The sequence below is a fragment of the Larus michahellis genome, chromosome 4 (assembly GCF_964199755.1).
Source record: "Larus michahellis chromosome 4, bLarMic1.1, whole genome shotgun sequence".
NCBI lineage: Eukaryota > Metazoa > Chordata > Aves > Charadriiformes > Laridae > Larus > Larus michahellis.
The window spans coordinates 91,717,509-91,743,918 of NC_133899.1; the positions used below are offsets into that span (position 1 = coordinate 91,717,509).

The following is a 26,410-nucleotide window of genomic DNA, read 5'->3' on the forward strand; positions in this document are numbered from 1 at the left end:
ACATGTGCTCAATACGGTGTATCCAAATGCCCTTTTTTTTTTTCTTTTTGCTCTTAACAGCACCCGAGGATACCCAGTGACACCAAGTGTATCGTAGAACGGCAGTAGGTGGAAATGGAGTATCTTTATAAAGTCATTAGAGGCATGGCGTTGACTACAGTAGGGCTGGGGTTTGCAAGCAAGACTTATTTAGAATGAAGGATTTTAAAAAAATAAAACTAGTGTTGCCATCGCAATTGTGTTTATCCCCTTTTTACAGTCAGTTACACCAAAGTCACTGAGGTAAACCCAGAATTGATGTGGCAGTTCCTGGCCCCTGGCACCGGACTGGGCCTTTGCTTGATTTTGAGAGTTGGGGTTATCTCCAGGTGCTAAATTGTAATTAAGGATACATAGCTAATTTAAAAAATAGCTTCCACAACTCCTGTATTTTTCCCCAGATGAAGAATCCTCGTTATTAAAGCAATTACTTCCTCTTTAGTCCTTGGTGCTGCTGGTGCCAGGCCTGTAACATGGCTGCCGTCCACCTTCTCCTCAGGTGGGGCGCAGGTACCTGCACTCCGTGTCTCTGCAGGCCGAGGGCGTCGAGGCTCTGACCAATGCGTGTTTCCTCAACTCCACCGCGACTTTCCCGTGCGGAAAACTGGCTTAAATTCTGCTTTTAAATAAAGAAATAAATAAAACTGTGTTTTACGGCGCGCAGGCGAACGGCGGGGGCAGCCTCGGGGTCCTGCTGCGGTGCGCGGCGCGCGCGCCCTGGCCCGCGCCGCTCCCACGTGGTGTGGCCGCGAGCCGCCGGGTCCCTCGCTGCCGCCTGAGGGGGCGGCTCGGCTCCCCTCGCCTCGCCTCGCCTCGCCTCGCGTCTCCTCAGGGCGGCACTCGGGGCTCGGGGGAAGGTCCGAGCGCCCCGCAGCCATGCAGCGCCGGAAGGTGGACAACCGCATTCGGGTGCTGATCGAGAATGGGGTGGCGGAGCGGCAGCGGGCCCTCTTCGTGGTGGTCGGCGACCGCGGCAAGGACCAGGTAACGCTCTCCCGGAGGGCAGAGGGACTCGCCCTGCCTCCGGGCGGGGGTCTGTGTGTGTGTGTGTGTGCTGATTTTGAACCGCGCCTTTGAAGAACGGCTGATCTGGAATCCCCCGGTACCGGCTTTTTCCTCTGTAAAGCGTTAAAACCCGCACAGAATGAGGCAGAGCAGTGGCGTGCCTCAGGGTGTGTGAGGTGACTCGCCGCGCTGCAGAAACGAAAAAGGGTGTTAGAAATGGCTTAGGAGACTTCTTAAACATCTACTGTTTGAGAAGCTCATGACCGTTAAAAAAAAGCGAGTTCAGGCAAATCAGAATCTTTTTTTGTAAGCTGGGGCAAAAGATATCCAATTTTCTGCCTACCAGGGGCTTCTTTCCTGTCGCAGTTCTGATGTAAGATGTTACGGTTTTGCTCTCAAGCCGGTTTATGTACTGAGTCATCTTGCAAATGTCACCACGCCAGAATTTGGCCTGGACCTACCTGATAGGTCCATACCATACAACTGGTAACGTAGTATGGAAGAAATTAACCACTAACGCTTCAGAGACTCCAGACTTGTGTTTTTGGAGTGGAAAGGGGAAGAACAGCATGGCAAAACTGTAGTATTTTAAGATAAGTCAGTTCAGTTTGCTCCAGTTCCTGGGAAAAGTACAATAAACTAGTTATAAAAAAACTTAGAAAATAACGAGTTGATCAGGCAGCAGTAGAAGAAAGTTGTCATTGATTTGCTGCTAAAGCGGACGGGTGAGTTCTGGTGGGACATATCCTGAGTCTGGTTGTGTTCAGTATTTTCACGGATGAGCTGGATTCTAAAGCAGCAAGCATGCTTACTGGATGTGCTGGCTACATATCCCTGAGGTGGGTTGCCAAACCCACTAGAGGATGAAAACTCAAAATGAAATCCTGGTAAATTGTACACGCCTGACATACGTTGTGTGAAATCTACTAAGAGACCAATACCAGGAACTGTATTTAGCCTGGAGTAATCGCCTTCTGTTTGTGCAGTTGTTAGCAGTTCTGCCAAAGAAGAGTGCTAAGGAAACGGTAGGAATAATTCAGTGTGTTCGATGTCACGTAGCCCTGGAGAAGGCACAGACACACAGGTCTGTGTAAGAAGGAATGTAACCTTCACAACATGTCAAGGGATCCTTCTGTTTTGCACATGATTGCTCAGTAGAAAACATAGCTGTAACATCAAGTATAGAGAAATATTTTGCTCTTTGATGTTAGCTTGTGAGTACAGTTGTTCACGAATGTTTCTGTGTTTTGGCAGGTGGTTATACTTCATCACATGTTGTCTAAAGCAACGGTAAAGGCCAGACCCTCTGTGCTATGGTGTTACAAAAAGGAGCTAGGCTTTAGCAGGTAAGATGCTTCTTGTGTCTCATGCTGCGGTCGCTACTCTGTGTGAAGCAAAAGCTCTGTGACTGGTTTGCTGGGCGTGGGTTGCACGATTTAGTTGTAAGGAGAAACGATATTAGTTCTTAGAGGAGCTACAGGAAGTTTGATCTTCCATAACTAAAATTGCCTTCACTAATACAGTTGACACTAGCACTAGGTAATTCTGATTTCTTTGTGTAGCTCTAACGCTCACTCTGTTATCCTGGGCCAATCTCTCCCTCACCTTTTTAACCTCAAAGGTTAAAACTTTAATTCCCCAGCTTTTCAGCCTCAGTCATGTTTAGGACTGTATGTGGATTAAGCATTAGAATTCCTTGCTTTTGAAAAAGTGTTTAAAACTTTGATTCTTAGATTTGTGTGCGTACTTACAGTCTGCACACAAAGTCAGGGAGGAAGCGTTACCTGAAACTGCATGATTCCAACCAAGGGGTTTCTTGCAAAAACAGCTGGTTCTGTGTGATATCCACTACTTTGGGCTGCAACACATGGGAACGTAACGCGAAAAGAGCAATTGTGATTCAAGGCTTTTTTCCTTGGAGGCTGAGCTCTGACTTCCAATTAGGCTTGAACATAGGCCTGAATGCGCTTTTCTCAAACCGTTTTTCAAGAAAACTTCTGTATAATCTTGTTCTCCAGCCACCGGAAGAAGAGGATGAGACAACTACAGAAAAAGATTAAAAGCGGAACTTTAAACATCAAGGACGATGATCCTTTTGAGTTATTCATAGCAGCCACAAACATTCGCTACTGCTATTACAATGAAACTCATAAGATTCTTGGTAACACTTTTGGCATGTGTGTACTTCAGGTAAGGAGTTAAACTTTTGACTTAAAAAGGACGTTGCTCTAGTATTGGTTGCTTTGGTTTAAATGCTGCAGGAATACTGTTTGTTGCTTCTGTTATTTCAATTATGATGGCCTTATGTATCTGTTACAAGTTTTGCGAGGGTGAGATAGCCTTGTTGGTAGAATTTTAATGGGATATTGGTTAATGCAAATGTTAAGTGTGAATTAAACTTTGAGAAATAATATTTTTAGGCTTTCTGTTCCTTTTACAGGGTCCTAGTTGCACTGATGAACTCCAGGCAAGTTTGAATTTTTCTTTATTTCCTAGGATTTTGAAGCCTTGACTCCAAACCTGCTAGCTAGAACTGTTGAAACAGTAGAAGGTGGTGGAATTGTGGTGATTCTCCTGAGAACTATGAACTCACTGAAGCAGCTGTATACAATGACCATGGTATGTTCAACATAATGCGTCTGTTTTATATAAGTAGGTACATCATGGTGATGCTAAGTTTTGCTTTTGTTATGGGCTGTAGTCTTCCTTCTGTCATCTTTCCTGCTCCTTCATTCATCTGTGATTGAATGTGTCTTATGCTTAGGCAATTCTGACAACCTGTGTGTCTTGAAATCCTGCTAGGTTACAAGGAAGAAACACCCGTCATTCACAAACGTAACCGTATTCTTTTGTTCCGCAATAGTTTTGCAAAATGTTTATGCTATCTGCCCATGTAACAGAAAATTTAAGTAAAAAAATAGGCCTTTTGAGTATTTTGTGACCAGTTTCTAGGTGAGATCAGCTTCACTGCTACTGTATATTTCTATATATGACCTATTCACGTTGAGTAAACTTACCCCTAAAGCAAGAACTGTTTCCATTAGTAATAATGCCAGTAGGCACATTAAAGTGATAGACTATTTTTTCTTAGCATCCCTGAGGTGCTTGAAGCATTCTGTACCTGGCAGAATTGACCTTTAAGTCAGGCAAAAATAAGAAAGACCATTGTGAAAACTGTTGGTGGAAAAGTACATTTTTAACAAGTATTTGGAAAATGTGGATGTTTTGCAACAAGTAGAAAATCAGAATACTGTCTGGGATGCAGTGTTGATGGAAAGGGAGGCTGTAATCCACAGGAGTGGAAAAGAAGTTGGATCGTCCCATGAGTAGCAATCTTGTAAGTGTCACTGTTACTGGTCTTTGTTTTCCAGATTGACTTTTTCTTTTTGTTTCAGGATGTACACTCTCGATATAGAACAGAAGCACACCAGGACGTGGTAGGACGGTTTAATGAGAGGTAAGTTATTAAGAGTGTAAAGGATCTAGGCTGTATGCCCAGGAAAAGCATCTGGAACATCATGTATTCATATTAGGAAAGCATCCTAGGGGTTTGCATTGGAACAGGGCTTCCTGGCTGCTTCAGTGAAGTTTTCATGCACTGTTGTGGAAATGAATACATTTATTGTTGGAGGAATTGTATACAAAATTTTGGCAAAAGTTACAAGGGATATGCAAATAGGGCCAGATTTGTAAACTTTTCTGAGTCTCTTTCTTGAAACATTCTGTGGAAATGTATGCTCTAGATGCACAGAAGTTCAGATACTTATTGCACTACTTTAAAACTGCTTAGTGTGGAATATTCTTTGTGGGTTTAGAAGTGCCTTGTAAAGGTATTTTCTCTGTTGTATAGAATAAGCATCTCTTACTGACTGAGCGAGCCCTAGCTCTAGCCATAGTAAAATTGCAGCATTTGTTCTTTAGCATGCGGGTGGTTTTGTCATGTCAGAAATTAGAAGGATGAATAAGCCAGTGCTGACTGCAGTCTTTGGGTGATCAGCACTTGTCACAGTTGTCTCATGTCTTAGACTTTTATGCAGCTACTTCCCACTTAAATGCTCTCCTGGTAGATCATCTTTAGTTATCATTCTTCTTTGGAGACATCCTGGTAAGTGGATACCTCTTTTGTGTAGATGATACTGATTTCATGGTAAGAGTCACACTGCCAGTTACGTGAACTTGTTGTAGTTCATCTGTAAGTAGCTGTAAATACTATGTCTGGCTTTAGAGAAGAGTTTAAATTAACTACCTAATTGCAGTTGTGTTGCTAGTGTTTTTACTGAGTTGTCTTTGCTTTACTGCTCAGGTTCATTCTCTCTCTGGCTTCATGCAAGAATTGCATTGTGATTGATGATCAGCTGAATATCTTGCCCATCTCCAGTCATGTTGCAAACATCACACCTGTTCCACCACAGTCGCAGGTCAGTGAGCGACGCCAGTTGCTTTTCCTTGGGAGAAATTGGTCTGAGTTTACCGCGGGGTGTTTAAGATTTAAAAGAGGAAACTTTTGTTTCACCCTGATTTATATCAAATAATTGTCTTGCAGACAGGGAGTAGAATGTTCTGCAAAAATTATACCTGGTGTGGGTGAAGCATGGGAAGCTGTTGTGCCTTTCCTCCTTGTTTGTTTTTTTTTTGTCAAAGCTTTTTTTTGTGTGCTTGCCTGTCTTAATTGATTTTGCTGTATCATTGTTTAACCTAGCGAGGTGGAGCTTAATTGCTGTGGTTGCTGCTTGAGAAGTACATAGAGAGACTTAAGGCTGATGGACAGTTGGAACGAGAGAAATAAAAAAGTCTTTCGAGGGTTGGAGGGTGGGAAGCTGCTTTGGAAAAAGGTCTATTATGAGCTCAAGAGACACCTGATAGCTAGAAGCTGTGGTAGTTGTTTCAGTTTCTGAATTCGCATGCCACATCTCGGGAGACATTCACTGAATATAAGCCAGACGTATAGCTTGCACTGTTAGAAATGTATACTTTTATCACTTTCCATTGTAGACTAAAGTAAAATGGAAACAGTTTTAAACAGAAATCTTTACACTCTTGAACTGTTTTGTTTTGCCTAAGAAATACCGACATAGGTTATGTCAGAGATGGTAAAAACATTTTAACAGAGCATTGATTTTAAAAAAACAAAACAAACCAAATCCCCCTTAGCATTATAACAGTATTGGCAGCAGCACTAATGCTTATCCGTTGAATCGATAGACCGATGCCTTTGGAATTTTAAGTGACAATTAGGAAAATCAGAATTCATTCCTATTGAAAATTGATTCCTTTTGTGTCCAAGTTTGTTTGACTTTGAAAATCTTGATATTGGTTTGAAAACTGATATATTGCTGCTGGAGTAGTTTTTCCCCCTTCATGGCAGTATGTACACCTCGTGTGACAGGTGTAACAAAGATCATAAAATTTTGGAATAGTCTGAAGACTGAAAAATGAATTAGATTCTTCAGAAAATTTGTCAATGGTCTCTTTTTCCTAGCAATGTTATTCTATGGTTACTACGTACTGAAAAATCCTTTCTTTTTTTTCTCTAAGCTTGGGGAAGCCAGGATACCCACTTCTCATGTAACCGTTCTCCTGAAGATGTGTTAAAATTTAAGTGCTAAATATCTGTCGTCCATTTAAATTTTTCTGTTTCTAGGGAGTATGTTCAAAGTGTGGTAACATTTCATTTCAGATATCTTTCTCTGCCTAATAAAAGATACCAGAAGACATGACAAAGGTATAACTGTGTCGAAGCGTCCTTTACTAATCCTGTTATGGTAAATCCTGTGCTTATAGGAAGATAGCCTTCAGCCGCAGGACTTGGAGCTGAAAGAACTGAAGGAGAGCTTGCAGGATACACAGCCTGTAGGAGTTTTGGTGGATGGCTGTAAAACCCTGGATCAGGTTGGTGTGGTGTTTGAATTTGGGATACTCTGTGCTTGACAGGTAACCTTAGGTACTCATGTTTGTGTCTTACCTCGCATGTAATCAAATTTGAGCGTGAACATTGACGGCTGTGGTCTAACCTGAAGTTTCTGCTCAGTTTAGTTCTGAATAGAAGTTGAAAATCCATATCGTGTTTTAATACACCCTTATTCCTGCCTCCCTTGCACTTTTTTTCCAGTTTGAGAATCACTGACTAGTGTAAATGAAGGCCCGATTGCAATTGTCTTTCCTGCTTCAGAGTATCCACTGAGAAGTTGCAGTTCAGCCTCGTGGCTCCCAGAGCTGTGCACTGCTTAAGCCCTTTTTGTAGTAAGCCTTCTCACTGCCAAGATATGTTCATCTTCCACCTCTGAGGACAATGTGTCTCTTCCCGTCTTGCTGAATGTACTCAGTGGTCAGTGGCATGGAGGTAGTAATGGACAATTGCTGTACTGATTTTTGATCTGTGTTTTGACCTGAATAATTTCAAGAACTCAGTGGGTCAAGACTACCACTTCTTGCACATTGTTTGTCTGGGTTTTAATGTTCAGCTCTCCTGTCTTGTCTTTCTCTTGTCTTCATTCATAGAACAGGAAGAAACGTGTACTAGTGGTAAGTCTAAGTAATGCTGAAAGCAATTTGAACGCAGCTGATTTTTGTCTTCTGTTGTTCTCTGATCATCAGGCAAAAGCAGTTCTAAAATTCATTGAAGCCATTTCTGAGAAGACTCTACGGAGCACTGTGGCTTTAACAGCAGCCAGAGGACGTGGTAAATCTGCTGCTTTAGGACTGGCCATTGCTGGAGCAGTAGCTTTTGGGTGAGTGATCCCCTCCATCTTCCAGGCTTTATTTGTATCCATGAGTTAAAAAAAAAAAAGACAGGATCTGAATATACTTGTATACTTGTAATTTCCGGTCCTTCATCCTTCCTTTTTATTACTCTTGTATCTTTTGATTGCTGCATACACTGATATTCAAGTTTTTCTATTTTATAGTAATAAGAAAACCTCAGTCTTTAAAAATCAAAATAATCTCACATAAAGTGAGATAAGTGTCTAAAGTAATCTGCTGTGTTTTGGTTATTAGGTAAAATCAACCCCTCTTAGCATGTGTATGTAGAAAGAGCTAAACTCTTGTTTTATTTTTCTGTGCAGTTACTCCAATATCTTTGTCACATCTCCAAGCCCTGATAACCTTCACACTCTCTTTGAGTTCATATTTAAAGGCTTTGATGCACTGCAGTATCAGGTAAGGAGAGCAGACTCTTTTACAGTACTTTCACAGTGTTCCTGTTTAGGAGGGGTTTTGCATCTCATCTGTGATTTTTTACGTATATTAGCTATCAGCTTTTGCCCCTACCAGCCCTTTTAATAATGTTCTGCAAAAGTGAATCGTAGTACAGTAATGTTTCCTTTTCTGTTTTTAAGTTGCGAAAATCAGTTTCTTTGTGAAATAGTTTTTAAGATAAGTAAATAATTTCTCAGTTCTCAGGCCTATGAAACTTCTGTTATAAAAGTTTTTAACTAGAATCTGAAACAACAGTGTGCTCCTAGTGAACTTATTTTGATGATAATGGTAAATGATGTTTTTCTTAAATCTTGTCTTGTTCACACTGTTTAACAATGTTTTCTTTCAGGAACATCTGGATTATGAGATTGTTCAGTCTTTAAATCCAGAGTTTAACAAGGCTGTTGTCAGGGTGAACGTGTTCAAGGAGCACAGACAGACCATTCAGGTAACTGGCCTCTTTTGCAGTCTTCCCTTTCTACTTTTTCTTCATAACAGTTGGCTTGTCCTGATTGATTTTGCTTTAAGGCAGACCTTTTTATTCTGGTGAGTGACTTTCACAAAATATCTCCTTTCTGTGAGTAACCTTGTAGGTTACAAAGTTCCCTTGGTAATCGCTGGTGGATTTCTTCTTGAAACAAAAGCAAAGGAAGGTGAAGGAAACAGTGAAGGAAGAGCATATGTTTCTAGTGATTAGATTTCCTTCATTTTCATGATCTCTGCGGCTAAATTTGTGTGGAAATGTGCAAAAAAAGATGTGCGATCCAGTTCTTGTTAGGGTAACATGAACCCTTTCCCAACTATTTGTTTTCATGTCTCAGTCCCTGGCTTGATGGTTGTGGAGAACAGGGACAACAAACAGCTTTTCAGGGCTCCAGCTTTGCCAACTCTGACATTTCCCTAATTCCCAGACAAGCTGTTGTTGATGATGACGGTGTCCTCTCATTCCTTGCAGTACATACACCCTGCGGATTCTGTGAAACTGGGTCAAGCTGAACTTGTTGTGATTGATGAAGCTGCTGCCATTCCTCTGCCCCTGGTGAAAAACCTGCTAGGCCCTTACCTTGTTTTCATGGCTTCTACAATCAACGGGTGAGGCTTGAGCAGCAACTGTCTACCTGGAAAAGCAGTTGTGCAAGTGCCAGTAGACTATTTCTTATCTACAGTGCTTTTTTTATTACACGCTATTACATCAGGTCATGCTAATTCTTGATCTGTCCTGGAACTGTTCCTTAAAATAACCGAGAGTCAGTACCTGAACTTGCTGCTTTCTTTTGTTCCACCGTGGATTCGTTAAGTGTTTGACTTGCGCCTCATTTGTTCTGCTACAAGCAGCAAATATATAAACAGGATTCTGTTAAGAGAGAGGGAAGAATGACATCTTCCTTCTAATATGGTGAGACTAAGAAAGCGACAGGGTAGGCTGCCCTGTCCTACATGCTCAAGAACATCAAAAGGCAGCGATTCTCACAGATGGTTGGGGCCCTCACAGGCCTCAGAGTGGCACATAGCTCTAGATGACAGCCTACTTCTGTGCTGGAGCTTCACCAGGGCTCAGGATTGCTGTTGGGTTATTTGCTTCAGACTTTTGTCTTCTGCTTTTCAGGTATGAGGGTACTGGTCGATCACTATCTCTGAAGCTCATTCAGCAGCTCCGTCAGCAGAGTGCACAAACCCAAGTCACCATGACAGCAGAGAACAAATCTACAGCTACAGCTAAACTCGCCTCAGGTACTCCATTGCGTTCTGGACTGTGGTGTATAACCATGATCTCCGGTGCTGCTGACTGGCAAGCCCTCTGGGTATCGCATGTGTCCATATCCTTTTTAGCTGTAGGAAGGTAGTGATATGGGAAAATGAAGGAACTCTTCTCATGATTTTCAGATATAAAGGCTTTTAAAGGATGAAAGCTATACGAGTAATGACTTTCTGATCTCCTGGAAGCCCTTCAAAGGACACTGATCCTATTGCATTCTTTGTTAGCTGTAACTTCCAACACTAAATGTTCTTCTTTGAAATCTGTTTGCAGCTCGTACGTTGCATGAAGTCTCCCTCCATGAGTCGATCAGATATGCCCCTGGTGACCCAGTTGAAAAGTGGCTAAATGATCTGCTGTGTTTGGACTGTCTCAACATCACCAGAATTATCTCTGGCTGCCCGCTGCCCGAAACTTGTGACCTGTATCCTTACTCAAATGTTATGTTCTGATCAAAATATATTGCTTTCCGGTGAAAGAGGCTTTTTCAAGCTGATTAGTAGTGGGTTCTCCAGTTTAACTTGATAACCTCAGCACATGATCTTTTGGCAGAAGTCTATTAAAGACCACGCTTCCGGAGTTAAGCTCTTACTGCTGCCTTATAAGACCAGTGGTGTGTGTTACCAGGACATTACCAAACTCCAGTTTTATTGCAGAGACAATCCTAAGGAAGGGTTGAATGAAGGGAAGTCCTTGTTGGAGTTATAAAAAGTTTAGCTTTACAGATTAAGAGTGTGAAAGCTATGAACACTGCCCAAAGTCATTCATTCTTGTAGACAGAGCTGTAGGGTCTAAAAGCACAAGGCAGCATGTAGCCCACGGCTTTATTGAAAAAATTACTCCTAAACCAACAAGGAGCTCTTTCCTTGTTTCCAAGGAGGTTTTTTCCTTAATCCCTGTGTTAAGATACTATGTAAATAGAGACACGCTTTTTTGTTACCACAGAGCATCAGAAGTTTTTCTGCAGAGACTGATGGCCCTCTATGTGGCTTCACACTACAAGGTAACGCTTGTGCTACGTCTATCAAAATTTCAGCTAGCAATTCTGTGGAGGGAGCAGTGCTTGTTATGACAGTCTAGTTGAATTGGCCTAACTGAGGTTTCCAGACAGCTTCAGTTGCTTCTTGTTGTATACAGTTCCATATTCTCCTTTCTCTGAGAAGATCTCTGCCTTGGTCTTGGCTGAATATACTGGATTTACAGATATCTGGAATATTTTTGTCTTGAGAATTCTGGAGACTAAATTCTAGATGAGCCTACAAGCTTGTCAGAATAGTGTCAGTTCCTCTTTTGCAGTTCTCTTTACCATATTTTGGCAGCCTCAAGTTAACCAAAGGACTCATACCGTTGTACTACTGAAAAGAGTAGTAATAATTCATCTCAAGGTTTCGAGACCGGGGTGACTAGTAAATGTGAGTGGTGAAGTCCATGAGTACTGAAGTACTGAGTACTAAAAATCTGTCCTTTCAAAAAAATATTTAAGATTTCATAAAGAGATAAGTAGCTATATAAAAATAGAAAGTTCAGTTCCATACATATTAGAGCAAGAGGTTTTACTTGGGAAAAACAGATGCTGTCTGGTAGTGTAACAGCCGTGAACTGGCTTGTGAGCTTCTTCATCCATTGGTATTGTCCTTGCTCCAAGTTTCTTAATAGCCCTAAATTCAGAAAATGGAGGATTCTTTAAAAGTCAGCTACTGACATTACACCGGCCTTTGAAACTCTTCTCATAGAATAATTCAACTTTCTGATATGTCTTTACCCTCCAGAACTCACCCAATGACCTCCAAATGCTGTCCGATGCACCTGCCCATCATCTTTTTTGCCTTTTGCCCCCTGTTCCACCTACCCAGAATTCATTACCAGAAGTACTTGCTGTTGTTCAGGTAAGAAAGCAGCGTGTGTCTATAAAGTGTGCCGTTCAGTAACGAAGCAGTGCGCTGCTGTGAGACGGTATACTGTCAGCGTACTTCGACGGCAGTGTACTATCTAGGAGTAGACGGTAGCATACAGCTGTGGTTTTGTGCGTGTTATAATCGTGTATTAAGTGTGTTTCCCCACACACACACTTTCTTTAGTTAACACTAATTGCTTTATAAATATATTGCTTTATAAATATAAATTGCTGATCCTTTCACATAGACCTCCCAGTCTCCACAATGTGTTTGTGCTGAGAAGCCTTCTAAGGAGCTGAACTACTGCTTCAAGAGATGACTTTGTCCTCCCATTTCAACTTCCTGCGAGGAGAGTTGGTTCATTGGTTCACTCTGCCTGTCCCATGTTTCTGGCATCCCTTTTATTTGCAGTAGAACTGCAAAAATACAAACTCCTCAGATGTACGTGCTTAGAGGTGTAGAAATATTTCAGCCATTGACTGTTGGGTATCTGACTATATGCTTCCTTCCTTAAGAACACAGATTCTTAATTACGTGTTCAATGCACCTACTTAAATCTACTGTTTCTTAAAAGAAAAAACCCAGTTACATGAAAAATATATAACATTTAAAGAGAAATATTGGTGGGGCAGGCTTTTATCTTGCTGTTGATGGACTACAGAAAATGCATAGACCAGTTTCTATGCTGTTAATCTCTTCAGGCTGCTGTTGCACCATAATGTAACGCCTGCTGCGTCAGCTGTACTTGGCTGGCCCACTGGTGTGCTTTTTGAGACAGGGATTTTAGGGGCAGAGCCTGTCTGTTGGCACATACATGTTTACTCATCGTGTTGCAGAGCAGGGATCACATGAAATGTCAATACTGCACAATATACTCGGCAACTGAGTATAAATTTTAATTCTGCTGTAGTGGAGTGGCTGTAGGAGTAAACACTTTTTTCTCCAACAATGGTCTTTCACCTTTTCTGGCAGGTGTGCATGGAGGGAGAGATCTCTCGCCAGTCTATCATGAACAGCCTTTCCAGGGGAAAGAAAGCTTCTGGTGATCTTATTCCCTGGACCATTTCAGAGCAGGTGAATAATTTTGCTGTGTATTCACACCCAACGTACGTTTCAGCGCTGTTTCTTATTTCCAGAGTGCCCATCCGTGTTCTTTAAATTGACTTTTGTCTCCTATGCAGTTCCAAGATCCGGACTTTGGGGGCCTCTCTGGTGGGCGTGTTGTTCGTATTGCAGTTCATCCGGATTATCAGGGGGTAAAGTACTTTGGCACCCAATTATTGTGAATAGTCAGCAGTGGTACCATGAGAATGGCTCTACAGGCAGAATTCAAGAACAGGGCAAACACTTCAATTGCTCCGGTTGCCCCATTTTAAGCTTGGGGACTGAGCCAGCGGCAGTAACAGTGAAGACAGACATGCAGCAATGGTCGTATGCCACAACAGGCTGGGGGACATTGCTTTCCTCTGGGTGGGTAGCAAACCTGTGCTTCTATCATTACTAGGCAGGTTTGTAGCGTACCAGCATCCCAAGCGGCAGTCTACAATCAAGATCCAGTGATATTTATTGGGAGGTTAACAAATGTTCATGCTGGTGTTTGGCATTTTCTGAGTGCCAGAGTTAAGCACCGAGAATTATTACACAGTCCTGAACTAGCAACTGGGCTCTCGTTGTGGTTTTGGACGTTTGGGTTCTGTAGTGTCCTTTATGGAGTGCTATGTAGCAAAGAAAATGCATTTTTGCAGTGACTGAGTGATCTCTGCACTGATGATTGTTAATGGGTTTGTAAGAGGAGAATGTTGTTGCCCTGTCTTAAAAACTAGGTATGTCTTTTTGCTTATAGTGTATTGTACCTACTTCACAGATGGGCTATGGCAGCAGAGCTCTGACTTTACTGCAGATGTACTATGAAGGCAAGTTTCCATGTTTGGACGAAAAAACAGTTCAAAAGCCAAAAGAAATTGCAACTGTAAGCAGTGAGGTATGGAGCTCAGTGCATTTCTTGTCTTTTCTGTTGTGCTAAGCTGTTTGTTTTTCACTGTAAGTCTCAATAATTAATGATTTCTCTGGGTAATAAGGAAATACTCATATTTATTTTTTATACAGAATAAGAGATTTAATTTGCAGATTTCTTTGAGGATTGCTGCTAACCCATTTCCACTTTCTCTTTCAGACTGTTAGTTTATTAGAAGAGGTTGTGACACCTCGGAAAGACTTGCCTCCTTTACTTCTCAAACTGAGCGAGAGACAAGCTGAAAACCTGGACTATTTAGGGGTATCTTATGGCCTAACACCAAGATTACTCAAGTAAGACATTATTCTGTTTTCTAGTTACATCCAGTGCAAAAATATAACTGTATAAATTATATTAAAAGAATAGATTTTTTTATAGTATATATAAATAATATAATATATAGAGGTGCAGATGATGTTATTTTAGCCCTTGGACATTCCCTTTATCTCTGCATGCTTCTCTTGGTTTGTAAAACTGGGAAGGTCTGAGCCCATTTCTCCTGCAAGACCTTTTCTTGATGTGCAGTAGGGTTGATCCTAAGTGTAATCTTTGAGATCCTACCTTCGGGGTAGTTTTTCCTCAGACTCTTTCTGAGGGAAAACCCATTCCCTTCTTGGTTGTCTCTGCGATCCTTCTAAACAGTTAACTAATTTTAATTGCTACGTTTTTCCAGGCTAGAAAAATAAGAACAGCCTGTAATAAGTAGGGAGGAGTTAAATACTGCTTCCTGTGACCTGTAGAAGCTTGAGCTGCTGCTGACTTCAAGGCCAGTTGTTAGTTTCCTGACTAATGTAAATGCTTTTCACCAGCAACTGCAGCTGCTTCTTGCTTTTCTTACCATGGAGGAACTGAGTTACTCCAGCAGTAAAATATTTATCAATTTTTCTTACATTTTATATCTACTTTACAACATAGTTTTACATGAAAGCATACCATTTTAGAATAGAACAGAATAGTTTCAGTAGGAGGGGACCTACAATGATATCTAGTCCAACTGCATGACCAATTCAGGGACCAATTCAATTATTTTGTAACAAATGCTAACTTTTTTAATATTATCAAATTCTATAAAATACCTAGATTCCTGAGACTTTCTTAGCCATAGTGTGGGAAGTGGTGAATCTGTAGTTTGGGAGACAGATTCAAAATAATGCAGAATTCTTCCCATTGCTAGGCAAAAAGCAAAACAGTCATTTATCACCTAAAGCCTTGGTTCCTTGCTGGCTTACCCCCACTTAGAGAGGACCTCGGGTGCTGTACAAGCACATGAGATGAGGCTGAATTCAAGAGAAGTAAGAGCAGTGGAGGCCAATTTGTGACTGACCCAGTCAGAACCGTGGTAACACAACTATGTACGCTTCAGCATTTCAGACACAAAGATAGCAGCCTGTTTTGTTCCACGGCAAGCATGCTGCAAAGTTCATGCCAAAATGGGATGGTGAATTGTTTAGCTGTGCAGGAGGGCAGCAGAACTGAATGGTTATCGTGAAATACTCTTAATCATGGCAAATTATAAAGCAGATGATTCAGATTTCTTACTTTATTTGAATGATCCCTCTCAGGGCAAAGGAGGAGAATAAAGTGTTCCGCTACTACTTTTTTAATTATTTGACTGTTAGCTGTAGTGAGATAGATTAAAAAAAAAAAGGATGAATAGTGGGATAGGGAGACGCCGGGGTGCACATGTGGGGCTTCCTGCTGAAATTGTGCAACATCCTGCGCAGCTGATGAGTAGTCACCCCACAGCCTGGGGAGGTAGGTTGCCAGGGACAGTTGCTCTGGGGCCTGGCTTCTCTCTTTTGTCTGGGATGCCATATGTTTGGTCTCAGCAGGTCTTTTTGTACTAAGTCCTCCTTTTACTGGGCAAACTGAATCGTAGGGTCAGTTTGTAACTAAGACGTGAGAAGGAACATGAGAATGGAAAGGGATGTCAACAGGATTTTGCTGACCAGTCTGGGGTTCTCTCTGGTACACAAGTGATTATTTGAAACGTGGGAGTTGCCAGGGAAAATCATCATTTGTTGAAGAAGAGCTGAATCTCTGAAGTAAACTGTAAATCCTCAGCCCCTCCCCAGGGTATCTCTTAGGAGTCTGTGATATTGGTCAAGACCTGTTTGCCTGTTTTTAAAGGAGGTCCTGGAAGCATGTCAAATACAATAACTCTTGTATCACGTCTCTGTCTTTCAAAGTTTGTTCATTTTTTGGTATCACAGTCATCGTTTTTCACTCCTCTAAGTTAGAACCTCAGTCGGTTTGATTCCCGTTGCTGTCAGTGTTCATTTTTGTTAGTTGGTGGAGTGTCTTACAGACTTTTGCCTAGTTTTCAACAGTTGTTCTTGTACGGTAGATAGATTGCATTTGACCACAGGTATTATTGTAGAATCAACAGCTCCATAATTCTCAGTGCGTTTTCTCTTTTCCCTTTCCCCAGGTTTTGGAAACGTGCTGGATTTGTGCCAGTTTATCTAAGGCAGACACCAGTAAGTCGCATATTGTTTCTGAACGAAATCCAGCCCTATTGAAATCACTGGGCATCTTTCCATTAGCTTCTGTGAGATGTAATTTGGGCAGGAAAGTTTTCTGAGACTACATTTGGGGGTTGTTTTATATTCATTTTTGTTCTTTGGGCCTATAGTTAGCTAAAGAAGTAAAGTATTAGGTTTGTGAATGTGGTCTTCTAATTAGTTTGCACTTAAAAATTAGAGTGCAGGTGCAGCTGTTGAGGGTTATTAATGTGGTCATTGGTAAAATATGCAAGTGGCCCTTGAACTTGACCGCTCTCATTTTTCAAGGTGTTTACAAAAAATAGCATGAGCAGTTACAGTACTTTTGGAGAGAATAATTTGTCCCATGCCACTGCGTATTTTTTTTGTTGTTTTTCTGGCTCTTGGACTGTACCTGGAATTTACAATACTGGTGACTACTCGTTACCTTGAGAAGCCAAAATCCCTCAGTACTGGGATTTACCAAATTCTAGACGTTCATAGGTTTTACATTAGGTAGTGGTGATCAGTAGCAGTTGATACATGAATTCTTGTTGATTTAGAAGACCTTTGCCTTCTTCAGTTGAGCATAGGGTGCAAAAGGTTCATGGGGGTGATGGGAGATATATCTTATTTATTAGAATGACCTGACCGGTGAGCATTCGTGCATCATGCTGAAGATGCTGAATGAAGAGGACACTGAACAGGAGCCTTGGCTTACTGCCTTCTGGAAAGGTAACTTTGATTTTGCTAATGTTAGGGGAATCTTCTGGGATGTTTTGTCCACAGCAATAATTTATTTTATCATCTTGTCCTATAGATTTTAGGAGGCGGTTCCTTTCTCTGCTTTCCTACCAGTTCAGCACATTCTCTCCCTCATTGGCATTGAATATTCTACAGAACAAAAATATCAAACAGCAGCAGCAACCACGTGAGTACCCTGGTTCGCAATGTTCAGTTAGGTTGCAGTTTAAAGTCTATGTATATGTTTATCAGAGTTCTCAAATCCATTCATTATACGATCTCTCTTGTGAATTGCCACAATTGCTCTTGGTCAGTTACTGTGTTTTGTCCCTGTTATCCAGAAAAATGCTTGTATTTCTAAGTAAAAGCTAAGTGGGCATTTTCTGCCACTGAAAATGGGTAGTGGGGGTTTTTTTGGTGTAGGGTTTTTTTTCCTGCTTTTTTGATTGATGATTCAAGTAACCCAAAATTAGAGAGCTCTTGACTGTAACAGCGAAACGCATCAAAAAACATGGATGGATACTGACATCTGCCACATCCAGTATGGAATTAAAAGGGAAACCTTGAATAGCAAGGGTCAGTAGTCAGAGCAGGTTGCTTAGGATCTTGGGAAGAACACTGTCATCAGGAATTTGGAAACTGGAATGTGATGTCTTTCTAAGAGAGAGGCTTTAGTTCAACTGCGTGTTATTGGGCTCAGTGCAGCACTTGTTGGGGGAAACACACAGGCAGTATAAAAAAAGCATTAAAAAAAAAGTATATAAAAAAAGGCCAGACAAGACAATTCTAACAGTCACTTCTGGCTTAAAAGCAAATTGCTGTTTTCTCAGTGCGTCTTAACCGAGGGGAGTCCTCTTGAGAGAACTTGGTAATCTGTTCTTGTGGGTTTTAAGCACCTGTCTTGGTGAAAGTGTTTTGGTGGCTGCTACAAGCGAACAAAGCTCTTTAACAGCAAAACCGGTGTAACGTAATTAAAGACTGGGCAACCTGTGTTTCTCAACACTCGCTGTTTTAAGTCTCTCTGGCATCTTTAGTTTGATATACTGGTCTGTTTTGACAGTTGTAATGTTTTTCATATGGATGTATGTCTGTCTGAAAAGACTTTGAATAACCACACCAGTCTGAATAGCAGTGTTACACCTAGTGTGTTGAATTCTGAAGTGTGTTGGGAAGTGAACCTAAGGGGCAGCAGTTGGCCTTTACTCACTGATATGAAAAGGAACTTGTTAAATACTGAGACCCAGGGCAGCTTTGAAGACCAGGCTTGACGTTGTCTTTTTATTGAACCCATCAGCCATCAGTCGTGCTGAATTAGAATCAGTTTTCATCCCGTATGACCTGAAGAGATTAGAGATGTACTCTCGCAACATGGTGGACTACCATCTCATCATGGATATGGTACCTACCATTGCCAGGATGTTTTTTCTCAACCAGATGGGTGATATCTCTCTCTCTGCTGCGCAGTCGGTATGTATCACTGTGAGAACAAGCCATTCTTCACCTCTCTTGGTATATATATTTGGAATAGTTTCCTGTTTCATATCATCTTTAAAAACAGACTTTGCTTCACTTAATTGCTTCTTTTGTAGTCTTCTTCATGACTTCATAGAATCATAGAATCTTCATGGTTGGAAGGGACCTTTGAGATCATCGAGTCCAACCATACACACACACAAAAAAGCCCTACAATCTCGGTCACTAGAGCATGCCCTGAAGTGCCAAATCTACACATTTCTTAAATACCTCTAGGCAGCTGGAGGAAGCTGCTTGTAGTGTTCTTCCACCTTTAGTGTTTCCTTTGAATAAAATTTGTAGGGATCATACTCTGTTGTGTTTGGAGTGCTCCATGCATTTATAACATGGTGTGAACTGTGGCTTAAAATGCCCTCAAGATCTTCTGGCTCTTGAACTGTACTTCATGAGAAAGGTATTCATCTGTACTAAGTATGGAATGGCGCTTGCTGTCTACAGAATAATTTAGGGGTGTTCCCATGCATCCGAGCAAAGCTTCAGCTTGTACCAGCCTTGTGTAGGGAATGTAGAGGGTATTATGTGTTTGTGTTTGCTCTAAAAGTAAACTGAAATACATGTCATTTCCTCAGGCCCTTTTTCTAGGCATTGGCCTACAGCATAAATCTCTGGACCAACTGGAAAAGGAGGTAGAACTGCCCAGCAGTCAGTTGATGGGCCTCTTCAACAGAATCATCCGCAAAGTAGTTCAGGTAATAGTGTCATGACGAGCTTTGTCTGGGTTGTATTGGACCAAAGTGTGATTCCAGTACTGAGCCCAGCACTAGTAGAAAGCTGAATCAGAACTGTGTGTCTTGAACATGTCCCCAGTGTAAACTTCTTTGTAAGATGCGAAAATCCCAGTGGAAAAAGCAGATATTTACGGCATTGATTTATATAGTGGTTTCCCCAATAATAGTGCTTATCATATGCGTTTAAATATTGAAATGTCCCGACCAAAATGCTGAGCGTACAGCCTATGTTGCCAGCTGAGCCTGAGCCGTTTGTTTATGATTGTTCATCGCATTGGTGGCATCTCAACTTGTCTTGGAAAAAAACTTTCCCGGTGTCATTTAGAGGTCGACTTGAAGTCCAGTGAAATAATGGGAAAGTTTTGGATCTGGCTTCTTTTCTCTCTGATGTCTGTGTTAAAGTGAGTAATGTGATGAGTTATCAGATGGTGGGACGGACAGAATACTTGCCAACTGCTTGCCATTGCTTGCCGAGTCTGGGGCCTCTGGTTCTCAAGGATCAGGGTACGGTACCAAAGCTTCTGCAGTCTGGTGTAGGTTGTTCACTGGAGAGATGATTCGCTCAGCATAACACCTTTGTAATTATATTGAAAAAAATAACTTAACCGAAATAAATGCAGCTTTTAGCTGCCAGTGTTATCAGATGATGCTTTATTAATGAAGCATGTTGTAAACTACGAGTTCTCTACATTTACGTGAGTGAGGTTGAGTGCTGACTGATTTCGGTTTTATACTTTCTATAAAAGCTGTATATAATTCTGCCTTCGGGAAGCAGCCTTGAGCTTTTTATTTCAGTGTGATGGAAAGTATGCATCAGAAATAAACAACTGCCCGATAATATTTGCAAGGTTAGAAGAGTTCCATGGGGACAGACAGCATTTCTTATTTATTTTAAAGCAGTAACTTAGAAGAAATATCATCAAGTCTTACATGTGTTGGCTTACTTCATTTACAGTTGTTCAACACAGTCCAGGAAAAAGCTGTGGAGGAGCAGATGGTGGCAACAAAGGATATTGTAATGGAGCCAACGCTGAAATCTTTAAATGACGATTTGGTAATTATGAACTTTCTTCTTCATACATATGTAAACACTTCATGGAGTTCCCTTGGGTGTAGAAGCCTTGTAATCTTAATTTTCTTGGATGGAAAGAATTCCACATCAGGTCTGTCACTTGATGGTAGTTAAAACCTGACAGCTTTGTGGTCCGTGCTTCTAGTCATGCTTTGTTAATCTGCAATATAGATTTTTTGCAGAGCTTACTAAGATGTTCTTGGAGTTATATATTACAAGTATATGTATACAAATAGCACACAAATGTAATTATATAAAAGAGAGAAGCTTTTCAGGACCATCTGGCATTTGTTTTAGGGGATGTACTACTCTTTCAGGGGGAAAGGCATTTTCCTTGCATTGCATGGTCACTATTGCACTTAGAGCTTAATGCATCTGTTGTGCTCTCCTGTTGTAGGAAGAAGCCGCAAAGGAATTCCAAGAAAAACACAAGCAAGAAGTGGGGAAGCTGAAGGAAATGGACCTTACACAGTAAGAATTTATCCGTATGAGTCTCAAATCCAGTTTGCCCTGATATCTATTTAAATGCCAGGTCACTAGTGCATCTTGCTGAGACTTGTGCACCAGGCTGCAGTTGCAGTATCGCAGTCTCAAACCATCGGTAAATGAGAGGTAGCAGCGGGTGTTTTCCGCAGTGTGCAGGTAAGATAAGCATATGCTGCTGCGCTAATGAAGACTTTGGGTATTGTGTGCCTGACAGCCAATAACTTAGTCTTTGTCGGCCCTGTTAGCAGCTGCTTTGTTTCACGCTCAAAACATTCTTTCCAGTATAAATTAAATTCGGTAACAACTGCTGATCAAGGCCGTTCACCTGTTTACCTCAGTACCTGAATGCATTGCCTGAGAAGCGTGTCATACTCCCAGGCGTGAACTTACTGACTTCCCTTTCTCTGCTGGTATTTTGAACAAAAAGCAAAAGGTTGTGAGTTAGCAGATCACAGCAGGTCAGCACTGAGATCTGTCTGTCTGTGGAACTGCAGGACTGACTTGTTAGAGTTGGGGCTGGCTCATGGTTACGGCACTGCGAGCAGAAGATGCACTGTGAATGGGAATGCTGGATCGGTTCTCAGCTCTGCCCCAGTGCCGCTGGCATCAGCTTGAGCACATTCTTCTTTCACCTCTGTTCTCTTTTGTCACTTAAATGGTAAATTATTCATGGCAGTAGCTCCTACTATGTATCTATGTGTCAGTCTTGATCCTGGCTGTGTACAGTATCTATATTATATATATATAAGTTATATGGTTCTATAATATGGAGTAATAAAACAAGCTGCCTGGCTGTGGACTGTTTCTAATTTTAGAGTTTCCCATGCTTCTAGGAATAGTCATTAGTTTCCTCAAACCAGGATACCCGGGTCCTGTTGCCTGCTGTCCAGCAGTCTGCAGTCCAGTGAAAATAGCGCCTGGCTAATTTTAATATTCTCTTCTTTAGCAAAAAAACCCCAAACCAACAGGAAAAGAACAACCAACCAGAGCGTCTTTTACTAACCACAGTGAGCGCGGCTGCCTTTTAACTGCTGTGGAGCTGGACAATTTGTAGGATACTGAGTTGCTGAACCAGCAATTTACTTGAAGTGTCAGCAGATGTCTCTTTTTCTGGACCAAGAGGAGTTGAGCATGCCACTGATTCTCTCCCTTCTCTCTCCTCCCACTTTTTGTCTCATAAATCCTGTTTACTATATTGACATCCCAGAAAAGTTGTCTGGTTTGGCTCTAGATTAATCTCTGTTAAATCTGAGAAAAGGAATAAAAGCTTCCTTGTATCTTTGGTTGTCTTGTTTGAAGGAAGGACAAAAATGGATTTGAAGTGACTTGCAACTAGGGAAACAATAACACCAGAATTTTTTTAAAGTTTTAATTCATTTTTTTAGAGTTTATAGTGTTACATGCCTGTTTGACATTTTGGACCATGTTCCTTTTTTTTTTTTTTCCACCCAGAAATAGATTTCTATTCTCCTCCGTGAGGAAAGAGAGACAAAAATCTATTTTGAACACTTTTCAATACAGGTTATAGAAAAATAATAGAAGAGAGAGAGCTGTTTGATCTGAAAAGGCTTTGTCCAGTATTGTTCAGCCTTGCATGAACAAAGGCTGGGCTATTCTAAATCTCTAAGAACTTGAGATGGAGAGCAACCACTCAATTTTGCTACATGATTGCTTTGCCTAGTTAAATTTGTATGTAATTTCCAGGGTACTTGAACAACCAGACATGGGGCACAGAACGTGAACTTATTTGAATAGCAATTGTTGCCTTAATTTCTCTTTTCAAAAGAAAGCTGCGTGTCTTCGGTTTTTCCTGGGCTGATGCAGAAAAACTGTACCGTTCAAGCTTACTGCTGGTCTCAGACCAGCTGCTAATTTAGCTAACTTTCTGTTAGAAGCCGTTGCTTTTTGCGTCCTCTTCTTTTACCCCCACAACCATCCTCCTCCTCTTTTTTGGAGGCGGAAAATTAAAAAAAGCCCTCAAACTTTTCTGAAGAAATCTATATCGTGAATATAGATCTGATTGTGGTTGTCAGGCTTAAAGCTATAGTGATTGAAGGTCTGTCTTTTAAGAAATCTAGTAGAGGAACGCACTACTGCTATGGACCTTTGTGGCCTAATTTTTTGCTTTCGTAACAGATGTACTCTAGTCAGCACTCCGCTTTTCTGATGAGAGGCTTTCATAGAACGGTTTTGTGATGTTTACTATAGGGGCTCCTGAGAGAACTTCATTGGACACTGACCAGCTTTGGACGGGGACAATTGTTGGTTGCTATTGACCTAGTTGGGACTGAGTCTGCTGACAGAGTTGTGACAAGCCATTGTATCCCTTTGCCAGTCTAGTTTTCCCTGTATTTCCAAATACTGATTTCGCTGGGTGCTGACGCCAGATCGTAGAATAGTGTGTGTCTGACAATATAATCAACCTTTTTTTTTTCACTTTGTGATAGCAATTTTACTTGGATTTTCCTTTACCTTTTTCACTTAGATACATTATCCGGGGTGACGATGAAGAATGGAATGAGGTGCTGAGCAAAGCAGGACAGAACGCTTCCGTCGTCAGTTTGAAAAGGTTAAGGAAGTTGAAATACTCCACAGAGATCTCTCTGGTCTTTCCTGCTGGCTTTATTATAACGTTTTTCAAAAAGAGTGAAGCTGAAGAGTTAAATGCAGATAAAATGAACTTAGCATCCTTGATAGATTCTCTATTTTCCTGGAGGAGTCAGGATGTGAGCACCTGAGAGCTCTACTGGGCACTCAGCGGTTCCTCTGATGGCGAGACTGGTGCTGTGAGTTCTGTGTTGCTCTGGGGTATAATCCGGTCTTCGCGTCACTTGGTTGCTTATTGTAACTTTTTTCTGTTGACATGGTTAAGCCTTGATCCTAATCGTACAGAAAAGTTGGTACTAATTCTCCCTTGGGCCACTTCTAAAGAACAGACTCATTCCACGTAACTGTCCCATTTGCTTTGGGAGCTAACAGTGGGTGGGAGCCGATGATATTCGCATTGGAGAAAATGCAGATTGGGGGAAGGAGAGTTCTTTCAAGTGTGAGCGTAAGCCTGCAAAATACTGAGTCTGCTTTTCTGTAATTCCTTCCTTTTCATCCATCTTCTTTCTTCGACCTTGCCCAGCATGGAGTCTTTCCTCATTTTTCCCTTGGGGGTTCGTAGTTGAGACTTGCCTGCTTGCTTATTTCCCTTCCTGGGGTGCCTGACAGCTGAAGTAACTACGTGATTTCTGTTCCACCTTTTGTATATTCGTGGGGTTTTTTTGTAAATGCTGGAAGCTGTGAGTTTCCAGAAGCCTTACAGGGATGAGAGAGTCTTGTCAGTGCTTATGAAGATCGGAGCTCTGTCATGTTTGCTCTAGTCAGAATCTAGTGCAGGAACAAAATTGTATACTTAAAACTGTCAGTGGTAATATTTTTCCCGGGCACTCTAAATTCCAGGTGCCCTGTCTTGAAAAGAAATGACAAGAGCTAAAAATCAAGATCTTACGGGATTCAAATTGGGTTAGAGAATCTGAAGACGCCAGAAAATCTAGGTCATATTCTTGTTTGTGCTTTCTCTAGCACCAGTTTAAATAACCCAAGAAATAGGAAGTATTTTCTCCCAACCACATTTCTGTGTAGACGCTCGCCCCCCTTTTGCAGCAAAAATTTCCCAGCTGGATGGGAATCTAGTGTATTTTTAACAGATATTTTGTTCCTGTTTCCCAGTGAGAAGAAGAGAAAATTAGAAACAGCAAGAGGACCCAAGCAACAGAAGAAATTTAAGAAGACTAAAGATATAAAGCAGAAGTGGAAGAAATGACTTTAAAGCCAATCAGTGAACTTGAATTAACAAGTGACGGGTCTGTGCTTAAGAAGTACTATTCTCCTTTAAATCAAAAGACTTTTCTTTTGGGGGGGTGAGAGCTGGAGGGAAGGAAAAGCCTTAGAGGCGTTTTTAAAGTGTTTGTATGACGGGAATTGCAGTGACACTGCCAGGAGACAGTCTATGAAGATTTTTTTATGAAGTGTGACTGCAGAGCTTGAGCGAGGCACTGAGCAACACACTGGCATATTATGAGGGTGCGTCAGCAGCTACAGAGTTGCCATTCAAAGAGGGCAGATCGATCTGTAAACTTTCCCTCATCTTAATGGTTGGTATCTTTATTAAAAAAGAGTTTGGACAACGAAGGATAGAAACGCGTTAGACTTTGGTATGTGACTCTACCTTTTAGCATTGCAGCACATCTTGATATCTGCAGCGCTGGCTCCGTAGTCCTACCACTCCTTTGTAGCTTGAGGGAGTTTTCGGTGTGAATGGCAACTGACTTTTTATTTGGGGCCGGCTATTCAGCGAGCACTGACTGTGTCGTCAGTTCAGACTCATGATGGGGTTGGTCCTTGCGCGCAGGAGTTCAGGGTATACAATGAACGCTTCTCTTTTGGAAGGCAGTCTATAGTTCCTACTTTCTGTGCTCCTCAAGCAGCTGTAATAGAGGCTGCTCTCTTGCATTCACCCTTGCTTACAAGGTCTCAGCATTCCCATCGCTCAGCAATTTACATTTCCTACTTCTCAAGCAGGGTAGCACCATCAGCAGGTGCTGGGGAAGCTGCTGAGGCTGTTCCGTCTCCCTGCTCTCTGCTGACCTAGAGCTGCTGCTGGGCTTCACTGGAAAGTTTTGTGTTAAGGTTGCCAGGAAATCAGCACTATCGTACCGACGCCTGGTGTTAGCCGTTTCCTCTTTGAGCTCGGAGGCCAGTTGAGCAGACGAGCCACTGAACTCCCAGCTCTGCTGCTCGCTGGTCCCTGCTTGGCAATAAGTACGTACCAGTCTGGAGCTGGGGCTTTCTGTGACTGCAGCACTCCAGCTCCGATGCCTGTCAGACTCCAGGGGCTTCAAAACCAGAGCAGACCTTTGACACAGAACGTCCCTGTCCCAAACCAGGAGTGCCCTGACGCATTGTCTTGATGTCCCAGCTTTGTGCCCTAGAGGTTTGGAACAGAGAGACTTGCCTACAGCTGATACACAGCTGCACCCTCTTCACTTATAGATCTTACAGCTCCTTTTTTCAGCAAATCCTTGAAGAAGGAGTTTGTTCCTAGGTAAAGACAGCATTTCTTCTCTAGGAGGCTGTTTTATGAAGCGTCTATGTTAAGTACGGGCATTGCCTTAATACATACAGCACAGCCCACGTATGCCTTTGGTTCGCAAGCCGCTGTGTGAGAGTCAGTGGCAAGGGCACATCCCCCACGTTGCGAGGGGCAGCTGAGCCCTGAGAAGGGAGATTTGCAGCTGCGGCCATTAAAGGCTTGACGAGGGGCCCCGTTATCACCTGGCTGTGTGAAAAAGCAGTGCTGGCAGCCTGTAGGGATGAGGTGGTGGTGGCGGCTGTCCTGAACCAGCTCTAAAGAAGTTGTAAAAGGAGCAGACGTGGAAGGCAAGAAGCGTGAGGCTCTTCACAGCTGCCT

At 41.9% G+C, this 26,410-nt stretch overlaps 1 protein-coding gene across 2 annotated transcripts; it reads left to right on the plus strand.

The window, feature by feature from the left end:
- The first annotated feature begins 771 nt into the window (after positions 1 to 771).
- On the plus strand, positions 772 to 25,140 carry NAT10 (N-acetyltransferase 10). Of its 2 annotated transcripts, none has more exons than XM_074586388.1 (28): positions 772 to 1,023; positions 2,299 to 2,390; positions 3,063 to 3,234; positions 3,541 to 3,663; positions 4,440 to 4,501; positions 5,348 to 5,462; positions 6,826 to 6,933; positions 7,639 to 7,772; positions 8,109 to 8,202; positions 8,591 to 8,689; positions 9,197 to 9,333; positions 9,848 to 9,972; positions 10,271 to 10,421; positions 10,904 to 11,000; positions 11,767 to 11,883; positions 12,865 to 12,966; positions 13,074 to 13,148; positions 13,757 to 13,873; positions 14,066 to 14,199; positions 16,338 to 16,386; positions 17,031 to 17,124; positions 17,210 to 17,320; positions 18,428 to 18,600; positions 19,236 to 19,355; positions 20,350 to 20,448; positions 20,864 to 20,937; positions 23,438 to 23,738; positions 24,670 to 25,140. In XM_074586388.1, the coding sequence occupies exons 1-27, from the start codon at positions 916 to 918 to the stop codon at positions 23,688 to 23,690; spliced, it is 3,135 nt and encodes a 1,044-aa protein (XP_074442489.1). In that variant the 5' UTR covers positions 772 to 915; the 3' UTR covers positions 23,691 to 23,738; positions 24,670 to 25,140. The 2 variants fall into 2 exon arrangements, with proteins under 2 accessions (XP_074442489.1, XP_074442490.1); XM_074586389.1 differs by having other exon boundaries at positions 23,438 to 23,521.
- The last annotated feature ends 1,270 nt before the right edge of the window (positions 25,141 to 26,410 follow it).